The 20,145-nt window shown below is 46.3% G+C and overlaps 1 protein-coding gene across 4 annotated transcripts in view; it reads left to right on the top strand.

Annotated features, from left to right (window-relative positions):
- Nucleotides 1-20,145, top strand: part of LDLRAD3 (low density lipoprotein receptor class A domain containing 3) — a 279,192-nt gene that overhangs the window by 90,193 nt on the left and 168,854 nt on the right. For all 4 annotated transcript variants that reach the window (XM_060303355.1, XM_060303356.1, XM_060303357.1 and 1 more), the window contains one exon: nt 10,938-11,084. In XM_060303355.1, the coding sequence (XP_060159338.1) occupies nt 10,938-11,084 (147 nt within the window). The remainder of the gene's footprint in view (nt 1-10,937; nt 11,085-20,145) is intronic.

Raw genomic sequence — 20,145 nt, 5'->3', positions numbered from 1 at the left:
TCTGGCACTTGCTAGATGTACAAACATCATTTGCTCAAGAAGTCAGCTAATTCCTCCTGATGGAGGGCCTGTCGGCGCGCTGAGCACCGAAGGAGGATGCTCGCGTGAGCAGACTGTAGAAGCAGGACGGACTGGTTTAATGGATTAAGCTACTTAAGAAAATTTAAAAAGACGCACCAGTTAATATGTATTCCTCCCTTGGTCGGCGGTAACAAGCTGGCGTTTTTGATTTCCCTGGCAGAGTTCCTCTCCTAAGCGATAAGCCAGACAGTCGTTCATTTGCTGAGACGTGATAGAAAATTGTAGATCATCGGAGGGAACCAGAGAGCCCTTGACTTCATAGGGAATGGGCTGCAGGTCTGATGTGTGGCCCTTCAGAGATTATTTTCTCCTTGGGCAGGGAGGGTGTGGGACCAGCCATCTCTGCACGGATGGCGCAGGAGGTTGGAGTTCTAAAGTGCGGAGGCAAGAGTCGAGTCTCCTCCAGGGGCTGGAACCTGGGTTCTCTGGCCAGTTCCAGCCCTGCCCTTCGAGAGGCTGGCTGGCTTCTGGGTCTTCGTCTCCTTGTGTTTAAAAAGGAGGAACTGCCTTCAGTACCTGCCTTGTGGGGATGTGTTTAGCTCTTCAGAGGAGGAGCTCTGGGTGAATGCTGGATTTTATTTTTAAATGTTGGAGAATGTATCTAGGACAGGCAGATGGCGGGTGTTTGCCTGCCGTGGAGACCGGGGGTGTGTCCACAGAAGCAAGAATGAGCGGTCAAGAGCTGGAAAGGAACTTGGGTATCATCTATTCCTGCCTTATTTTACGCCTGGGAAACTGAGGTGCAGGGAGATGGAGCCACGTCCCCAGATCCCAACGGTGAATCCCTGTGCCTTTCTCTTTTGAGTTGCTTCATGACCACGTGGTTTGGAAAGGTTGGTTCATGGTTATAGTTTGGCTGCCATTAAAGAGCCTTAGGAATGATTAAAAGGAAGGTTAATTATTTCTTAGGAATAATGGAACTGAGACTGTCATGTGTTAGAAGACACACAACCAGGGTCACATTGTGACCTTAACTGTGCTCTTCAAACCTGGTGACTATCTGCAAAGTCTGCTTTTTTGGACCTAAGTGACCACTGGTCTCAGCCAGCCAACCAGCCCCACCTTGCCCAGGCTATGGCCTTTCTAGGGAGGCAGAGGGAAAAGGGACCCAACCTTGTCTGAGTTACCACTACAGTACCAGCTCTAAGAGGAGAGGCAGGGAGATTGTGGAGGGAAGGAAGGAGTAACAATCTAGTACTGTTTATTGAACTCCCAGTATATGCCACCTACTCTGTTACATTTACTTTATCCCTTTATTTTATATATATATATATATATATATCCCTCTATTATGTATATATATATCCCTCTATTTTATTTATATATATATATATATATATATATATATATATATATATATATATGTATGTATGTATATATCATATCCCTCTATCCCTCAGCAACCCTGACAGGGAGGTGGGGTCACCCTGGTTTCACAAGTGGAAAATTCAAGCTCAGAGAGGGTGACTCACCTGTCTGAAGTCACACAGCTAATTACAGTGATAAGAGAATCCGGCATTTGGCGATTGTGATGGGGTGTGCCGAATCACCGCCTTGGGTGCCCCAGCTCAGCCCCCGTTTGCTCAGCCCCCTGCAGCCCCATATTGGAGGGTGTGGTGAAGAGGCAGATGGCATGGACTATTCTGAGAAAGAAAGCTTTCCTGTGACTTTCTCCCACCCTGACATCTCAAGGGAGTTAGTATTTAAAGAATATCTGACCTTCTGGCTGGGCCTTGCTATTTTTGTTTTTGGAATGTCATGGCTTGGTAAGTTGGGTAGGTAAATCTATCTTATGAGATGTGTTTATTTTTTTCCTCCACAATCCGCTTCTGCCTTGCAACTGTCGCTGCCTTTCAGAAAATGAAAAGAGTTCGTAATAAACCGACTCTCGCAGAGGGATGTCCTTGCATTTTTTTTCTCAGTGTGAACACTTGCCCCCTTTTATCTGTCCTCCTTTTATAGTTGATGGCGTTTTTGATGCTAGAACATTAGTGATGAATGGTTCCACATGTCTTTCATAGACTTTTCTCAAATATTAGGATGATATTTGTTCTTTATAACAAATTTTATTAGTGAAACATCTTTTAAAGGGTGGGGAAAAAGTACCGAGAATGATGCGAAGAAAGGCTGTGTGCTCTCCGCCAGCTCCGTTGGATTCTAATGTTTTGTCATACTTGCTTCAGGTTGGTTGAAAGGAAGAACTCTTACAGCTGGAATTCGTCGGGTGCCTCTGATCCCATTTGACAGAGGGTAACCACTATCCTGATTTGGATATTTTCTTTTCTTGCACATTTTCAAAACTACCTTCACGTCGGGCTGTATCCATTAGAGTGGTATATTTCCCAAGATCAATGTAAGTGCTAGGCTGCCGCTTGCCTTTTTCACTAAGCATTAGTTTCTCAGATTGATCCATGGTGATCCGTGCCCCTCCACTTCATTAAATTGCAGCCCTGGGTAGTATTCCATTGTTGTGAATGGACCCGAGTTTTCACCCGTTCCCCTTTTGGTGACCATTTGGTGTGTCTTGCACTTGTGTATTACAGCAGTGCCACGGTGGAGATTCTCTTGCTATTGTCCTGCACACGCTTGCCCCCAGGCCTGGGGTATGTACCAGAAGGGGATCAGCTGGGTGAGAGCCCTGGTGCGCCTTGCACCTCACCGGGAGTTGTCAGATTGCTCTTCTGAGTTGCTCCACACGTGTAGCCTGGGAGATCATATTGTACCCCTGCCACGTGAGAATATCAGACTTCAAATTTTTGCAAGTCTGGTGGGTGTGAAAGAGAACTCCCTTGTTTCGTTAATCATTCTCTGAGTACAAGTGAGGTTGAGTCCGTCTGAAGCATTCACTTGTTTGCGCATCCATCAGCATACCTGTTCATTCCTATACTCTGACCGGTTTTCTGTTGGGTGGCCTATGTTTTCGTATATAGTCTTGTAAGAAAATCCTGAATATGGATCTTTCTGGGTTACATATGTGGCAGACACCATTTCTAGTTAGTTGCTTATCTTTTACATTTGTTTAAAGTACCTTTTGAGGACTGGAAGTTTTACATTTCAATGCGGTCATGTTTATCACTCTTTATGGCCTGTGCTTTTTTTGAGTCTTCTTTTAGAAATCCTTCCTTACCCTGAGCTTGTCAAAATATGCCTTGGGACTTAAATGAAGCTCATTTTGCTTTTCTGGCCTTATTTCTTGGTTTGCTTTGGCGTTTTCTACACTTGCCTTGGGTGTATCTGTGCAGAGCAGAGTATAGGCTGCAGAACCATTTCCAGTGACTGTAGGAATGGTTGCAGCCATCCTGGGGCAGATGAGGCTGGGCTGAACTTGGGGTCAGAGCTGAATCCCCCTCTTCTTGACCCTTTGGCTGTTTCTGAGAGGTGCTGAAGTGCAGAGTTGATTGGTCTTCTCTGAAGCCTGGCTTATCTGCAAGCCTCATAAATTGGTTATAAAGTTGTCCCCTCTCTCGTCTTTCAGTTTATCTTCACTGCCTGATTCTTACTTCCTGCTGCTGCTGTCGATTGAAGCTGAAATGACAGAAGGCACATGGGGCCAAGTTCTCACCCTGGCCTGCCATGCGGGTCACCCTTGGTGAAGACACGGCATGTGTTAAAAGAGAACGCCTGTAAAAAGTTCGTCCAGAAAAGTTCTTTGCTTCTCTTCCTTCCCTCCTAGGAGCTCCGGAGTGTTTTACAGAACTCATCTCATCTGTTCATTGTCTTTTGCACAGAAGTACAAATAGGTTCAGGTAGGCTTTGGGTAAATTCACAGAACCTGAGCGTGTCAGAACCGGAAGGGTCCTTAGGAGCCGTCACTCATGCAGTCAACAAGCACTTCCTGAGTGTCTCCTCGGTGCCTGGCACTGGCGGGGACACAGGGCAGCAGAGGCCCCTGCCTTTGTGGTGGGGGAGCAGCCACTGAACCATAGGGGTCATTTCAGAGTGTGGTAGGTGTGATGGCGCCGAGAGGAAGGCCTTTTGGGTTGGGCGCCTCTGTTATTTTGTTATTTCAGGCAGACCTACCCTCTTCTCACTTAGGAGTCTGTAAACTGTGGCCCAGGGGCCAAAGCCAGCCCGCCACAGCCCCTGAGCTAAGAATGGTTTCTACGTTTTTTAAATGGTTGAAAAAAAATTAAACATTTGCAATAGATTTTGATGATAGGGGACACTAACTTTGAATCTCAATCACCTGCCCCCTTCCCCGAAAAAGAATTCTGTTCTTTTCATTAGTAGACCTGTGCTACAGAAAATTGTTCTCAATTATGATGGTTGTATTTTGAATTTCATCAATAAAAATTGTGTGGAATATTGTTTTCTCTCCTATTATGTAAGTACTGGTATAATATCTTTAATTTGGCCTCCTGTCCTGCACAGCCTAGAATATTTACCATCTGGCCTAAAACGTTGGCAGACCCCTGTTCTAGCTGTGTGACGTCTTCAGTCTCAGTTTTCTGGTCTGCAGAATGGGCGTGGTGCCTATTTCAGAGGGCTATTGAGAAGGCAGAGAAAGAGAACGGATGTTAAAATCCTACCAGGTATTAGGAGCTTCAGTAGATGTTAGATTTTCCCTAGTGAGAAGTCAATAATCAACTCCTTAAGGGCTGTTAAAGGGAATGTAGGAGAGTTGGGGACCAGGGTGGGGTGGGGCTCAGAGCTCACCTTTGAGAATCAGTGTCCTGAGGAACAGCATCCCCCAGCGTTGCTGTCCAGCCCCTGAGCTGTGGACCTTGGACCTTGCAAGGGTTGCATCCTGACAGCTCTGCCAATCCCCATGATGTTAATGCCGCCTGGACATAACTTTCCTAATGAAGCATACCTAAAAAATGGAAGGGACAGCTTTGGGCCCTTAATGAGGCTATAAATACAGTACGAAAGTAATTTATAGAGCTGCTTCCTGGTGAAGAACTGTCCTTTTCCTAGACCTCTTCGCTTTCCCTTTGCTTGCCTCATTAATACTAGCCATTGGCTTTCTTTGCTAACTCGTTTTAAGAAGGAAACAAAGCATTTGTCATTTTGTAGTGGCTGCTGCTGTGCATTGCACGGGAGAGGCAAAGGGGAAGCCGTGTGAAGTGCAGATGTGGGTCGGACAGCTAGGCTCACTCACTGTCAAGGTGACTCACTCCATCCATAAAGTGTTCCTGCAGGAAAGTTACACGCGATCTTCAGGGTCAGTGTAAATATAATACACTGTATGTGTAAATATGAAATCTGTGGGTGCCAAGGGTCAGCATTCCTGGGCTGAATCCATGAGTCATTTTATAACTTCTCACCTCTGTCCCTGGGCCGCGTATCTTCCTTGCAGGTGGGTACACAGAGACCGGGGCTCCTGGAATGAGCTAACAGGGCGGGCAGGGCACTGTGCAGAGTCTCGACAGAGCTGGAGACCTGGCTCAGCTTACGTGCTTGGAGACCGAGGCCCATCCTCACTCCAGGCTCAGATATCCACGCGAGACTGCCCTCCCTGGTGACAGCCAGGATGCTCCCTGTGGCCGAGCTCTGGTGGGAAGCAGCTGGTTTGATGAGAACCAAATGGCTCTGGGAAGTGCTCAGGACAGATGTCTGCGGTTCCACCCAACACCGATGCCACCACGAGGAGCAGTCTGGAGTCGAAGGGACCTTCGGGGATTTTTCCAGGATAGTTTAGGAACGAATCACGACAGACCCGCTCGCTTGGTGCTTTCGTGTGCCCATGCATGGACTGTACGTGTGTATTTGAAGGAGCGAGTCAAAGGGAAAACGGACGCTTGTCTTCAGTGGCCTCAAAACACTACGTCTGTTGGTGTCATGTTCCAGGCAGTGGGAAGAGGTGTGTTAATTCTCCAGGGAGGTTTTAGGGACGATCTAGTTGAGATCTGCAAATTGGAACGCTAAGCTGTATGTGTGTCTGTACATATATGTGTCTGTGTCTTGCTTTGTTGTTCATCGAGCCTGCCGACCAGATGATCAGGAAGCGAAAGATGAAAACGAAGGTGACTGGGCAGAAATCTGAAAGCAGGGCCTGTTGATAGTCTGCAGATGCCAAGTCCATCTTGCATCGCGATAAGGCGTGACCTTAGCGGGAGGAGGTCGGCAGAGGGAGAGCAAAGCCTGTGGAGGGCTCCAGCCGGTGGAAGACGATTCCCATTTCTCAGCTGGAAAAGTCAGCATTGCTCACTGCATGTTCCAGAAGGAGCAGAATGCAGCAGCTGTCTTGAGTTTTGGCAGTGCCCCCTCATCAAGTAGAAATTTGTGGGTGCCAGAAATTTTGGAAGAAGCCGCAGCAGCAGGTTCTTTGCTTTTGCCCAATGGGGGAGGACTTGGAATTTTTTTTTCAGTCTTGGTGCAGATGGCGTAGTTATTTTAAGTAAGTGATGTGCTGCTGCAGTGAAAATGGGCAACTCTTTTTTCATTTTTCAGCCTAATGAAAAAAGAAAAAGGAGAAGGAGAAACCCCAGCTAGCCAACTTCGTGCTAATGCTTGTCTTTTTTGCATTCTAAATGTGTCCCAAGACACTGAGATGGGATAAACATTTCAGCTACTAGAAAGTCCTGCTGTCCGGCTGAAAAGATTTCTAACCTCTTTTAAAGCAGACGGGGTAGTAATTTACTTGCACAAATCCAGACACCCCTGTGTCCCTTATTTTTAACTATATATGTAAGATCCCACTCACCTTCCGGGGGATGACGCAGGGGGTAGATGGAACTTTCTAAGGAGGAGTGTGAGGGATGGGGGATAAATCAGTAACTGAACACTTGGTTTTCTTCTGAGAATGACCACAGATATTTACTGAGAACCTACTGAGTGCAGGATGCCCAGGATGGAGAGCAAAACGAAGCAATGCCCTTCGGCCTTTGGGGTCGTGCAATCTGGTGGGGAGAGAGTACAGATTCATTGGTGAGCACATTTGGGGTGAAGGAAAACACAGGACACGACCAGAGCAGAAAACAGGGATCAGCTTTAGATCGGGTGAAGGAATCTCAGAGTCAGTGATGTAAAGCTGAGGTCAGAGGACAAATGAGATTAGCCAGATGTACCAGTTTGCTGGCGCTGCCGTGACAAGGTACCACAGAGTGAGTGGCTTCAACAATAGACATTTATTTTCTCATGATTCTGGAGGCTAGAAGTCTGAGGTCAAAGTGTGCAGGGTTTGTTTCTTTTGAGGCCTGTCTCCTTGGCTTGTAGATTGCTGCCATCTCCTTGAGTTTTCACGTGATCTTCCCTGTGTGTGTGTGTGTGTCCTAATCTCTTTTTATAAGGACACCAATCAGATTGGATTAGGGCCCATGCTAATGGCCTCATTTTAACTTAATCAACACTTTAAAAGCCCTAGCTCCCAATATAGTCACATGCTGAGGTACAGGGGTTAGGACCTCAACATGTGAATTCTGGGGGGACACAATTCAGCCCATAACAGCAGGTGGAACGTGCATGGAAGAATTGGGGTGAGTGAACAGTGTGTGCAGAGGACCACGGCAGGGCGGACATTGGTGTTGGAAGAAATGGTTGGAATGAGATTGTAGAGGTAGGCGGGGCCTGATCATGCCTGGCTTTGTAAACCATGGCAACAGTTTTAGATTTATTATAGGGGCACCGATGAGCCATCAGCAGCATTTAAAACCTCCCTCTGCTATGAGGAGAAGAAACTGGTGGGAGTGAGAAGTGAAAGGGGGAAGGTTGGTTTCAGCCAGGATTTCTCACGTCAGCACTCTTGACTTTTCGGGCTGGGTGGTTCTCTGTTGTGAGGGTCTGCCCCGTGCATCGCAGGTGTGCATTCCTGGCCTCTACTCAGAAGAGGCCACAACCGAAAATGTCTCCAGACACTGCCATATGTCCTCTGGGGGCCAAACTTGTCCCCCGTTAAGAGCCATTGGTTTAAAGAGGGCACGAGGTCTCGGTGGCTTGGATTGGATGGTGTCAGTTTAGTGAGGCACCTTGGATGGGTTTGAGGAAGATCTTTGAAGACAGAGTCAACATGATTTAACCTCTCTTTGCCTTGGTTTCTCCTCATACTCTCGAGCCTGCTGATACTGTCACTTCCCTAAAGCACAAGGCCCTGCGCCCCCTGTGTGGGTGATGGAGTTGCTCCGACGCGCACAGACTGCCCCTCTGAGTTATCATTCACCCGACCCTGGGGATCCGAGGTCCTGCCGGTAGGGCACTGGGAGCCCCGTGGCTGCAGGACCACCTGTGTCCAACCCACGTGGCGTTTAGTCTCGGCATCGCACCCTCTCATTTATCAAGTCCCCGTGCCGCCAGCCTCTTGACTCCCAGAGCAAGCACTTTGGGATCTCGTCTGGACAGTTTTCTTGCCCCAGAAATCTGTTTATCAGAACAAGGTCTCACAGTTTCGGCGACTCTTCCAGCGGGCTTGCCTTCGAGGAGCTAGTTCTGCACAAGCAAGTATAAGTGACTTCCGAACACATCAGAATGGCAGTTATGTTCTGGAGCCCTGAAGAGTTCCCTGCTGGCCGGGGGGAGCCCAGAGCAGTTGTTAGGAAACAGCTGGAACGTGTAGGTTCTCAGTGTTATGTATTGTGTGTCTGGCTGAGATCCAGCTCCAGGCTGTCCTTCTAGACTCCTCTCCCACGAGACCCACTCTGGCATCTTGCAACTCTGCCCGGAGGTGGGGAATTGGCTTCACGACCATCTCAGGGTTGGTGGTGGCTTCCTCAAGTCGAGCCTTGAGAGGGATTCTGATATCGACAGTGGGCTCGGTGGTCAGAGTCCACTGTGATTAGTGATACCTGACCTTGGTGTAGCATTGGGGAAATAGGGGCACAGTCTTCTCGCAATTCCTAACTATCAGAGCTCTGTGTTTTTTTATTCCATACCCATCGTGGCCTGCGCTGAGCCTGCCTGCTCTGGTCTTTGCCATCTTTCTGTAGATGTGACGGGTCCTTACGTTTCATCTCTTTGTCTATCAACGTCCACTGCAAATGCCACCTCTTTCCTGTGACCTTTCTTTAGGGCCTTGAATTCTGACTTTATCTTAAGAGCACTGGGGAGCCATTCAGTGGCTTTTTAAAGCCAAGAAGTGTCATGATTGATCTGCTCTTTAGAAAGGTCCCTCTGAGATAGACTCGAGGGGAGGCTGGGGTCACTTGTGGCAGTGATCCTGGTAAGAGACGGTGGTGATCTGGGCTGCAGTCATGGCTGTGGCAGCGGAGACTAGCATGCAGGACTTGGTGATTGGCCATCGTAGGGGGTGATTGAGTGAGGAGGGGACAAGGAAGAATTTGAGGAACCCAGTGCAGGTTTTTAGGGCCGGATGAGGCCCCTCACTGTAGCTGCTCTTCTAGAATTCTTCAGTGAATTACACAAGCTCATTTTCAGTAGGGTGTTCATGTACAGTATAAATTCAGTGCAGTGGGGCAGATGGTCTATAAGGAATAGCCATGGCACCTGGGCTGATGTGGTACCGCTTGCCTCTGGCTCTGTCTTTTCCAATTTTTTGCCCACTCGTTCCAGCTGTAAAATGTTTTTAGTGTATCCCCAGTAGAACCCTAGGCACACAACAGGGTGACTGCCCATTTCTCCTTGGGGAAGACTTCAGAGGCAGAGTAACACAGAAGTTGTATGCTAATGGGTGTGTCGGGATTTCCAGGAGACCCCATGAGTTGAAGGGCATTCCAGGTAAAAATTACAGCACATGTAAAGGATAGTGGCATGAAAGAAGGTGTGATGTCAGGGGTCTAGCATGAAAGAAGGTGTGATGTCAGGGGTCTGGCATGAGATGCTTCTCTTGGCAAAGCTTGTGGAAGAGCATCGTGGGCCCTGCCCTCCCTCCTGCTGCCCCCAGGCAGGTCTGGACATCCCTCTTGGTACAGGGCACTAAAATTGTTAGTATACCCTTGTGCCTTTCCAGCCCGGAGGGAAGAGCCCTAGCTTTCATCTATGCATCTTTAACACTTAGCAGAAGTGTCTGGTCATAAATGTTCAATAAATGCTTATTGAAAACTCAGGAGGGAGCCCTGGAGGGACCGGTCTTTTATTTCTCCTTTTTCTCTAAGACTTTTATTTCCTGATGGTTCCTGATCTCCCAGCCGTTGATCACAGTAGCTCAGACGGATCAGACTGATCCAGTTCTGGCTCCCTTGACAGTCTGCCCCCGGGGTCCACTGGTGGATGAATTTAGCTCTCCTTGGCCTTCCCTGTTTGCTTTCCAGCCTAAGAGTTCGCACTTTTGGGTGAGGGCCTTGGCATTCTGTGCCTGTGTTCGGTGGAGTCGAATCTAAACCTTGGGGCTCGGTGCTAAATCTCCGGGAATACTTGGCAAGCAGTCCAGGGACCTTGGGACTCTCTTAGGGTTAAAAGGCCTGTGTTGAAGTTTTGGTCTGGCCTTTGCTCCCCGTGTGACCCCAGGCAGGTTGGTTTTTGTGGGTGATTCCTGTTTCCTAAAGTGAAATGATGTCCCCATATTCCCGCTGACTTGGCCCAAGTGCAAGGATTCTGTGATATAGGGCCGCAGAGTCTGAGGTCTGGACAGAGTCTGCAGTTCCTGCTCCTGGGTACTGGGAGTCCTGCGCTCCCTCTGTCTTGGCACCTTCCTTTGTAGCCACTGCCCATGGCCAGAAAAGAACGTTTGGGTTTTACTACCAAGCTTTTTGACAGAGAAAGAAGAAAAGTTCGTGGACCCCTGTTGTGTGCCCAGCACCAGCGAAGGGCTTTACCTGGGGCTCTCCGTTTAGTCCTCGCAGAATCCCTGGGAGTGGAGCAGATTCTGGGTCCCTTTCACAGATGAGAAAACTGAGTCCCAGAGAGGCAACGTCACCCACCAGAAGTCTCACATACACAATCCGTGTCGAAGAAGGGTTGTGCGGTCCTGGGTTCTTGCTGCCTTGGCGGCGCCGTCTGACCTCCCTGTCCCCTGTCTCCCACAGAGAGCCAGCTGCTCCCCGGGAACAACTTCACCAACGAGTGCAACATTCCAGGCAACTTCATGTGCAGCAATGGGCGGTGCATCCCCGGCGCCTGGCAGTGCGACGGGCTGCCCGACTGCTTCGACAAGAGTGACGAGAAGGAGTGCCGTGAGTGGCCTGGCCCTTTGCTGGGGCAGGAGGAGGGTGGCGGCAGTCCTGGGGCATCAGCGAGGAGTTCTGGGTCTGACTCAGCCCTGCACACTCTGCGTGCTGCCCACGGCGGGGCCAAGGCCTCTGGGGGCAGGGCTGTCCTGCCCTCTCCACCTGTAGTTCTATCTCAGAGCAGCGTGGTCTGTGCAGAAACAGGGGTCTTGGTGGGGTGGGAGCCACAGCTTTGGGGGAGCAGAGGACCTGTCCACCAGGCTCTACTCACCCTCCCGCTGGGAGACTCTCACTGCCTTCACTTTACACACGAGGATGCTGAGACTCCCAGAGGTTATGTAGCTTCAGTATCTTCTAACCAGCGAGCAGCAGACCTGGATTTGAACCCAGGGCTGCCTGACCCCAAGGTCCAGGCTGGTAAGCATCTCGCACATCTTCTACATTGTGCAGCATTCTTGAGGATGAAATAAGCTTTAGCATCACGTCAAGTGTCTAGCGTGGAGTTGGTACTGACTTTGTAGTAATCTGCTTCCAAATGCCCTTTTCTTTGCCAACACCTGGACATCATCTTCAAATGGGCAACACCAGGACCGGGATTCTTTCTGATCCTCTCCACCCCCTCCTTCTTCAGCCTCTTTCCCGTTTTGTACCCAAAATCCGCGTGAGATGTGAGTCAGTGGTAATCTGCGAGAAAGGAGGCACCAGGGATGTGAGTTGAGGGGCCTCCAGGAAGTGGAACGATCCTCCCTGCCCCGTAGAGGTGTGTTTCTCTTCTTTGCCAAAGTTTGGTGCTGCAGAGGGAGCTGGGCCACGGCACGCTGGCCGGCAGGAAGTACACCGGGAGTCCTGGGCCCAGGGTCGTCCGGTGCCTGGGGACCACACAGCTGGACAATGGTTCTTGGCTGTTTCCTGGGCTTTGGGCACCAGGCCACAGGGCCTCTCGCACAGGAGAACTATGTGTTCTGGCTCTGAATCTGCCGTCTTTTTGGGAGCCAGCTGAGGAAATGAGGAGAAGATGATAATTTGAACTTTTCACATAGCTGTTACCGGGATTTGAGGCTCAGCTTGTTGTTGCGCAGGAAGGAGCTCTGGTTGGGGCCCCCTCTGGAGCCAGGCCCCCTCTTCCTCGTGATGTACTCCCTCTGAGACTGGCCCCTCTGAGATCTGTCCAGTATCCCTGCTGCCTGCCCCTGCTCTTCAGAGAAGTTTTGGGAGGGATTGGGTTGAGGGTATGTTTTTTGTGGGAAATAGTTCATTTTCTTTGTTGCTTGTGATTTCTTCTGAATCGACTATTATACATAATGCATTTTTATTTTTGCAGAATTAAAAAAGAGTATTATGTCTATTGCAGCTTTTTCTGTTTCTAGCCTGGCTTCAAAATTGCTAGAAATTGAATGTTTGTAATTTGAGTTTCAAATGAGATAGTATGCGTGAACCCTATAATCTGTCCAGTTCTGAGCATTATTAAACACTCTGAATGTGTGGAATGATCATTTTTGGAATATGGTGTGTATTGGAACTCCAGTAAATGCAGATTGTCTTTAGCTGAGCTGGGAATGTTCAGAACGGGACACGTTTGTGACAGAATACAGGATCGGAAGTTGAGACCTAAGTTACATCCCCAGCTTTGTCAATTTCTACTGTGTGATTATTAAAGTTCTCTGTGACAAGCTGTGTCCCGTGCCAGTCCAGTTCCATGATTTCAGAATTCATGCGTAAACGGGAAGAGTTGGTGGAAAGAGAAATTTTAAAAAAAAAGAAAAGAAAAGAAAAGATAGTGTGGGCAGCTGCCTGGCGCAGTTTGGTTTGGTTTGGAACAGGCTCGCCTTGGCTATTCTCCATTAATTTTTTTCTCCTCATTACCGACCTGTCACCCCCAAGTGTAGTAGAGACTTGATTGGCATTTATTTAGTCTTTTGATCAAAACATAATTTGAAAAACCATACACATAAACACATGCATTCGAAAAACCTTTCCTCTGTTGCCCTTCTTTTCTCCTTTGGTCTTTAAATTCTAAAAACAGAAGAACACTAGAAAGTTTAGACAACAGAGGGAAGGAAAAGAAGTCCTTTTTCTAAGACAAAGTTTCCTTGCATTTCAGATTTCTTACATATTCCCTTCCCAGTCTAGGACCTGCGGGTTGAGCCCTGGAGAAGGACTGTGTCCAAATCCCAGCCCTCCCTTCCATCCCTCTCCCCCAGCGCTGTGTGATCTTAGAAAAGTTACCAGAATGGTCTAAAACTTAGCCATTGGAAGGATTAAATGAGAATTAATTCCTTAACCTTCTGCTGCCTCAATTCCCTCCTCTCCAAAATGAGAATAATCAGCCTTCTAAGTGACATTGTTGTGACGTTTTAATGCATGTTAAGCACACAGCACAATGCCTGGGTATAGTCAGTGACTTGTAAACGGTAACTGTTATTGGTCAGTCCACACAAAGTATATTCATTGTCATGGGGACGCGTGATTGAGTAACCTGCTTTTTCTACTTCAATGTAGAGGCCCTTTGCCACGTTACCATATATGTAGCAATGATAATTGGTGTTTGTGAGGTTACCTACTGTTCCATCCAGTAGATGCACTGCAGCCTAATTATTCCCCTCTTGTCGGGTGTTTGAGTCTCTTTTGCTTTTTTACTTCTGCTGATCAAAATGTTTAGGGTCGACAGCAATCCCACTACTGGGCATATACCCTGAGAAAACCATAATTCAAAAAGAGTCATGTACCACAATGTTCATTGCAGCTCTATGTACAATAGCCAGGACATGCGAGCAACCTAAGTGTCCATCGACAGATGAATGGATAAAGATGTGGCACATGTATACAATGGAATATTACTCAGCCATAAAAAGAAACGAAATTGAGTTATTTGTAGTGAGGTGGATGGACCTAGAGTCTATCATACAGAGTGAAGTAAATCAGAAAGAGAAAAACAAATACCATATGCTAACACATATATATGGAATCTAAAAAAAAAAAAAAAGGTTCTGAAGAACCTAGGGGCAGGACAGGAATAAAGACACAGACGTAGAGAATGGACTTGAGGACATGGGGAGGGGGAAGGGTAAGCTGGGACGAAGTGAGAGAGTGGCATGGACATATATACACTACCAAATGTAAAATAGGTAGCTAGTGGGAAGCAGCCGCATAGCACAGGGAGATCAGCTTGGTGCTTTGTGACCACCTAGAGGGGTGGGATAAGGAGGGTGGGAGGGAGGCTCAAGAGGGAGGAGATGTGGGGATATATGTATATATAGCTGACTCACTTTGTTATAAAGCAGAAACTAACACACCATTGTAAAAAAATTATACTCCAATAAAGATGTTAAAAATAAAAAAATTTTTTTTTAGTAAATAAATAAAATGAGAGAGTTGAACAAAACAAACAAACAAAAACAATGTTTAGGGTCGATTAAGGAACTTATGCATGCCTGGAGGGTAGAAATGCAGGATGGTTTCAGCCAGAGCCAGGCTGGGCTGGGCTGAGGTCTCCAGGGTAGGTACCATCTGGTCCATCCTTTCCACGGCTCCCTGAGAGTTGTCCATTTAGAATGTGTGCCGCCTCCTTCTGCGTCTCGTTCAGAAGTTACAGAGCTCTTTCACTGATTCTTTGGAACAACTTGGTACTTACAGGAAGGAGAGAGAAGGCGGCTGATACTCTCACTTGGTAGAGGTGATTGCCTCAAAAGCCCTACGACATAGCTTTGGCATTTAGAAAAGAATACACCTAACCAAGGAGAAGTCTTGCCCTTGCCGAAGGGTGAGAGAAGGGCCTGGAGAAGTGTGTCTTGGAGGGATACGGGGCAGAGAGCAGCTATTCTGTATCCACGGCAGAGGAAAGATTTTCGTGAGACAGGAAGAAACTTTTTCATTATAAAGGTAATAAAATGTTATGTTGTAAAAATCGGGGGAACAGGGATGGAGAAAAACAGAATCCCACATAGAGTCTGTACGCTACCAGACCCACTGTGGGCATCTTACAAGTTTACATTCAGGCTTTTCTCAGTTGTAATCACCATAGATATATGATTTTATATTTTAATTTTTTTCCCAGGTAACATTTCAACATATTAACATTTTTCTATGTTTTTTCCCCCATATTTCCCTATCACTTTTAACGCTTAAGTGGCCCATTCACTTGGTGAATAAATATAATTTATTTACTTATTATTTGGTATTTATGTTGTTTCCAGTTTTTCACTGTTAGAAATAGTGCTTACGGTTGTGAAATGAGGGTAGATATGACTTTCCCCCTGTTTTGAGAAATGGTCTTCAGCTCGATTCTCAGAAATGCCATGACCAGGTTGAAGGACAGGAGCCTTTTCTGCCTCTTGCCCACTTGTTCTGCTACTGGTTTGCATCAGCTTTTGCTCACGGGCAACATGTGAGACGTCTGGCTTTGTTTTAGTCTTGGCAGCATTGGGAAATACCTTTTTTAAAAAATCGGTTTTCTGGTTCGTTTAATAGTTGAAAAGTTACATATTTTAATTTTCATATTTTAAGTTATCTAAAGAGGTTGAATGTTTTCCCCAACCCCCTATGGACTAGTTGTATTTCCGACCTTGTGAAATATCTATTAATGGACTAGGATAAATTTCCAATTGGATGGAGTCATTAGATTTTCCACCTTAGAGTTTTGAGAGTAGGGGCTCCTTTGGGGATAGTCTGGGTGTATTTCTGTTCTTGGTTAGCGGAATGCCCTAAGTGATCGTTTTAGCCAAATAACTTTTTGTTATAATAAAGGAATAAGGATATGTTTTAGAAAAGCATACAAGTTCCATGGAAGCCCTGATTATGGCAAGAGCAATGACATGCCGTTACTTGAGCTTCTCCTGGGCTGCACTGTCCCAGGCACTTTACATTATAGTAACTCACGGATTGTCACGAGCCTTATGAGAAAGGGACTGTTATTATCTCCAGATGAGGAAACTGAGCCACAGAGAGATGTTGCAGACCCTGTCAGCTGTCCCAGCCTGTAAGTCCTCATAACCTTCCTCCATCAGAGACCACGGTGGGTTCATTCAGTCTTTTTGTACGTGGATCTCTGTTATTCTGCTGAACAGGATTGTACTGTATGTTATCACTACTGATCTGATTTTTTAAAAAATTAAGAAACGTCGAAAATGTTTTTCTGTGTACAGGCATACCTTGGAGATACCGTGGTTTCACTTCTAGACCACCACAATAACGCGAGTCACACAAATTTTTTGGTTTCCCAGTGCATATGAAAGTTGTGTTTACACTATACTGTAGTCTATTAAGTATGCAATAGAATTATGTCTAAAAAATAATGTACATACGTTAATTAAAAAATACTTTCTTGCTTAAAAATACTAACCATCATTTGAGGCTTCAGCGAATTGCAATCTTTTTCCTGGTGGAGGGTCTTGCCTCGGTATTGATGGCTGCTGACCGGTCACGGTGGTAGTAGCCGAAGGGTGGCATGGCTGTGGGAATTTCTTAAAATGTTACTTAAAAGTGAAGTTTGCTGCATTGATTGACTCTTTCATGAATGATTTCTCTGTGGTGGCAATGCTGTATTTGATAGCATTTTAGCCACAGAACTTCTTTTAAAAGTGGAGTCAGTCCTCTCAAACCTGCTGCTGCTTCTTATCAACTAAGTTTATGTAACGTTCTAAATCCTTTGTCATCATTTCAACAGTCTTCGCAGCATCTTCACCAGGAGTAGATTCCATCTCGAGAAACCACTTTCTTTGCTCGTCCATAAGAAGTAACTCTCCTCATCCATTACAGTTTTATCATGAGATTGCAGCAATTCAGTCATATCTTCAGGCTCCACTTCTAGTTCTAGGTCTCTTGTTGTTTCCACCACATCTGCAGTTACTTCCTCCACTGAAGTCTTGAACCCCTCAAAGTCTTCCGTGAGGGTTGGAATCAACTTCTTCCAAACTCCTGTGAATGTTGATATTTTGACCTCTTCCCATGAATCACGAATGTTCTTAATAGCATCTAGAATGGTGAGTCCTTCCAGAAGTTTTTCAATTTACTTCGCCCAGATCCACCAGAGGAGTCACTACCTTTGGCAGCTATAGCCTTATGAAATGTATTTCTTAAAAACTAAGACTTGAAAGTCAAAATTCCTCCTTGATCCATGGGCTGCAGAATGGATGAGGTGTTAGCAGTCATGAAAACAGCATGAATCTCACTGTACATCTCCATCAGAGCTCTTGGGTGACCACGTGCATTGTCAGAGAGCAGTAATATTTTGAAAGGAATCTTTACTTCTGAGCAGTAGGCCTCAAGAGGGGGTTTAAAATATTCAGTAAACCATGTTGTCAACAGATGTGCTGTCATCCTGGCTTTGTTGTTCCATATAGAGCACAGGCAGTGTAGATTTAGCATCATTCTTAAGGGCCTTAGAATTTTTAATGGTAAATGAGCATTGGCCTAAACTTAAAATCACCAGCTCTTTTAGCCTCCTAACAAGAGAGTCAGCCTGTCCTTTGAAGTTTTGAAGCCAGGCATTGACTTCTCCTCTCCAGCTATGAAAGTCCTAAATGGCGTCTTCTCCCCATATATTGCTGTTTTGTCTACATTGAAAATTTATAGTCACCTTTATTGATGATCTGAGCTAGAGCCTCTGGATAACTTGCTACAGCTTCTACATCATCACTTGCTGCTTCACTCTGCACTTTTACGTTATGTTCTTTCCTTAAACCTCATGAACCAACCTCTGCTAGCTTCAAACATTCCTCTGCAGCTTCCTCACCTCTCTCAGCCTTCACAGAATTGAAGAGTTAGGGCCTCGCTCTGGATCGGGCTTTGGCTTAAGGGAATGTTGTGGCTGGTTTGATCTTCTATCCAGACAACTCAAACTTTCTTCCTATCAGCAATAAGGCTGTTTTGCTTTCTTATCATTTGTGTGTTCACTGGAGCAGCACTTTTAATTTCCTTCAAGAACTTTTCATTTGCATCTACAGCTTGACTACTTGTTCAGCACTAGAGGCCTAGCTTTTGGCCTGTCTTGGCTTTCAACATGCCTTCCTCCCTAAGCGTAATCATCATTTCTAGTTTTTTATTAAAGTGAGAGACTTGTGACTCTTCCTTTCAATTGAACACTTAGAGGTCCTTATAGGGTTATTATTTGGCCTAATTTTAATATTGTGTCTCAGGGAATAGGGAAGCCTGGGGTGAGGGAGAGAGCTGGGGGAACGGCCAGTTGGTTGATGGAGCAGTCAGAACACACACAACATTCATCAATTAAGTTCGCCATCTTATATGGGTGTGGTTCGTGGAGCCCCCAAACAATGACAATAGTAACATCAAAGATCACAGATCACCATAACAAATATAATAATAGTGAAAACATTTGAAATATTGTAATAATTACCAACATGTGACACAGAGACACAAAGTGAACAAATGCTGTTGGAAAAATGGCTTGACACAGGGTTGCCACAAGCCTTCAATTTGTAAAAAACTCAGTACCTGCAAAGTGCGATCAAGTGATCAATAATACGAGGTATACCTGGAAATGATTTCTAAAGTGGCTGTTAGTCCTGTGAATCTCTGAAAGAAGAGACTGTACTTTATTACTGCCCCTTGCTGTAATAATAAAGCGGCAATCCAAATTTCTAGAACATACATGTGACCTGGAATCAAGAGCCTTAAGCTCTCCTGCCTGCTCTGTGTTGGATTGCAGCTGCCATCTCTCCGTGGTCTAACCAAATGGGGGAGGGATCTTGGAGGGTTGAGATCCGTGTTACAAGGTGGTTCGTTTTCTTCTTTGAAAAATTACATTGATCGCTATTTTTGTTTTTGTTTTGTTTTTGCGGTACGCGGGCCTCTCACTGTTGTGGCCTCTCCCGCTGTGGAGCACAGGCTCCGGATGCGCAGACCCAGCGGCCATGGCTCACGGGCCCAGCCGTTCTGCGGCATGTGGGATCTTCCCGGACTGGGGCACAAACCCGTGTCCCCTGCATTAGCAGGCGGACTCTCAACCACTGCGCCACCAGGGAAGCCCTTGATCGCTATTTTTGAGGCATGTACAGACTTTTAAGGTCCCAGGCCCTTTATATGTGTGTGTGTGTGTGTGTGTGTGTGTGTGTGTGTGTGTTTGTTGGCGGGGATGGGGATGGGGATAAATTCAAGAATCTTGTCAAATGATAAAATTTTAATGAATCTCCAAATCCAGAGGCATAGAAAAATAGGTGAAAAAATGGAATTTGCTTTTAGCGTTCCCAGCCATTTCTTGAGCACGGCTTTTAATTGCACCAGTGTGATGGCAGAAATCCAGGAGATTGGGCTGAGAGGGCAAGTTTGAAATAATGATCACCAAGGAATGTAAGGGGAGGAAAGCCCAGCCAGAAACTCTTCTTTCCTTTTTATGGTCTTCATCATAGGCCTCTAGGTGGCGCCACATATAATGTTTTCTTTTAAACCTGGTGTTTCAGGGCAAGCAGAGATGAGGGGAAATAACGATTCTGCGTTATTCTTCTCACCAAACTTTAGCAGTAATTCAGCGATTTCACCAAGGCACCTACTGCTTGGCTCACATGCAAAATGCCCCAGGAAATCAGGCAGTTTCCATGGGGTGGGTACAGTTTGCTTCTTTCTCTCTCAGGCTGCTCTGTCTTTTCTCAGAGAACGGGGTGTGAGAGCTGGCATGCTGTGACCTGGGAAAGCAGCCTGTCAGTGAGCTGGGGGATGCAACTACGGTGGGATCTAATCCTCCCCTGCTGCTGTGTAAGAAGCAAAACTGGCACAACGCTATCATTATGGGTTGAATTGTGTCCCCAGCCCCCAAATTCATATGTTGAAGTCCTAACCCCAGTACCTCAGAATGTGACCTTGCCGTAAAAAGGAATGAAATTTTGCCATTTGCACCAACACGGACGGACTTGGAATGCATTATGCTAAGTGAAATAAGTCAGACAGAGAAAGACAAATACTGTATGATATCACTTATATGAGGAATCTAAAAAATACAACAAACTAGTGAATGTAACAAAAAAAAAAGCAGACTCAGAGATACGGAGAACAAACTAGAGATTACTGTGGGTAGGGGGGAGGGGCAGTGTAAGAGTAGGGGATTAAGAGGTCCAAG

This window comes from Globicephala melas, chromosome 8, assembly GCF_963455315.2.
Source record: "Globicephala melas chromosome 8, mGloMel1.2, whole genome shotgun sequence".
NCBI classification, from domain to species: Eukaryota; Metazoa; Chordata; class Mammalia; order Artiodactyla; family Delphinidae; genus Globicephala; species Globicephala melas.
The sequence above is the reverse complement of the archived record's forward strand: the minus strand, read 5'-3'. Positions and strand labels throughout refer to the sequence as shown.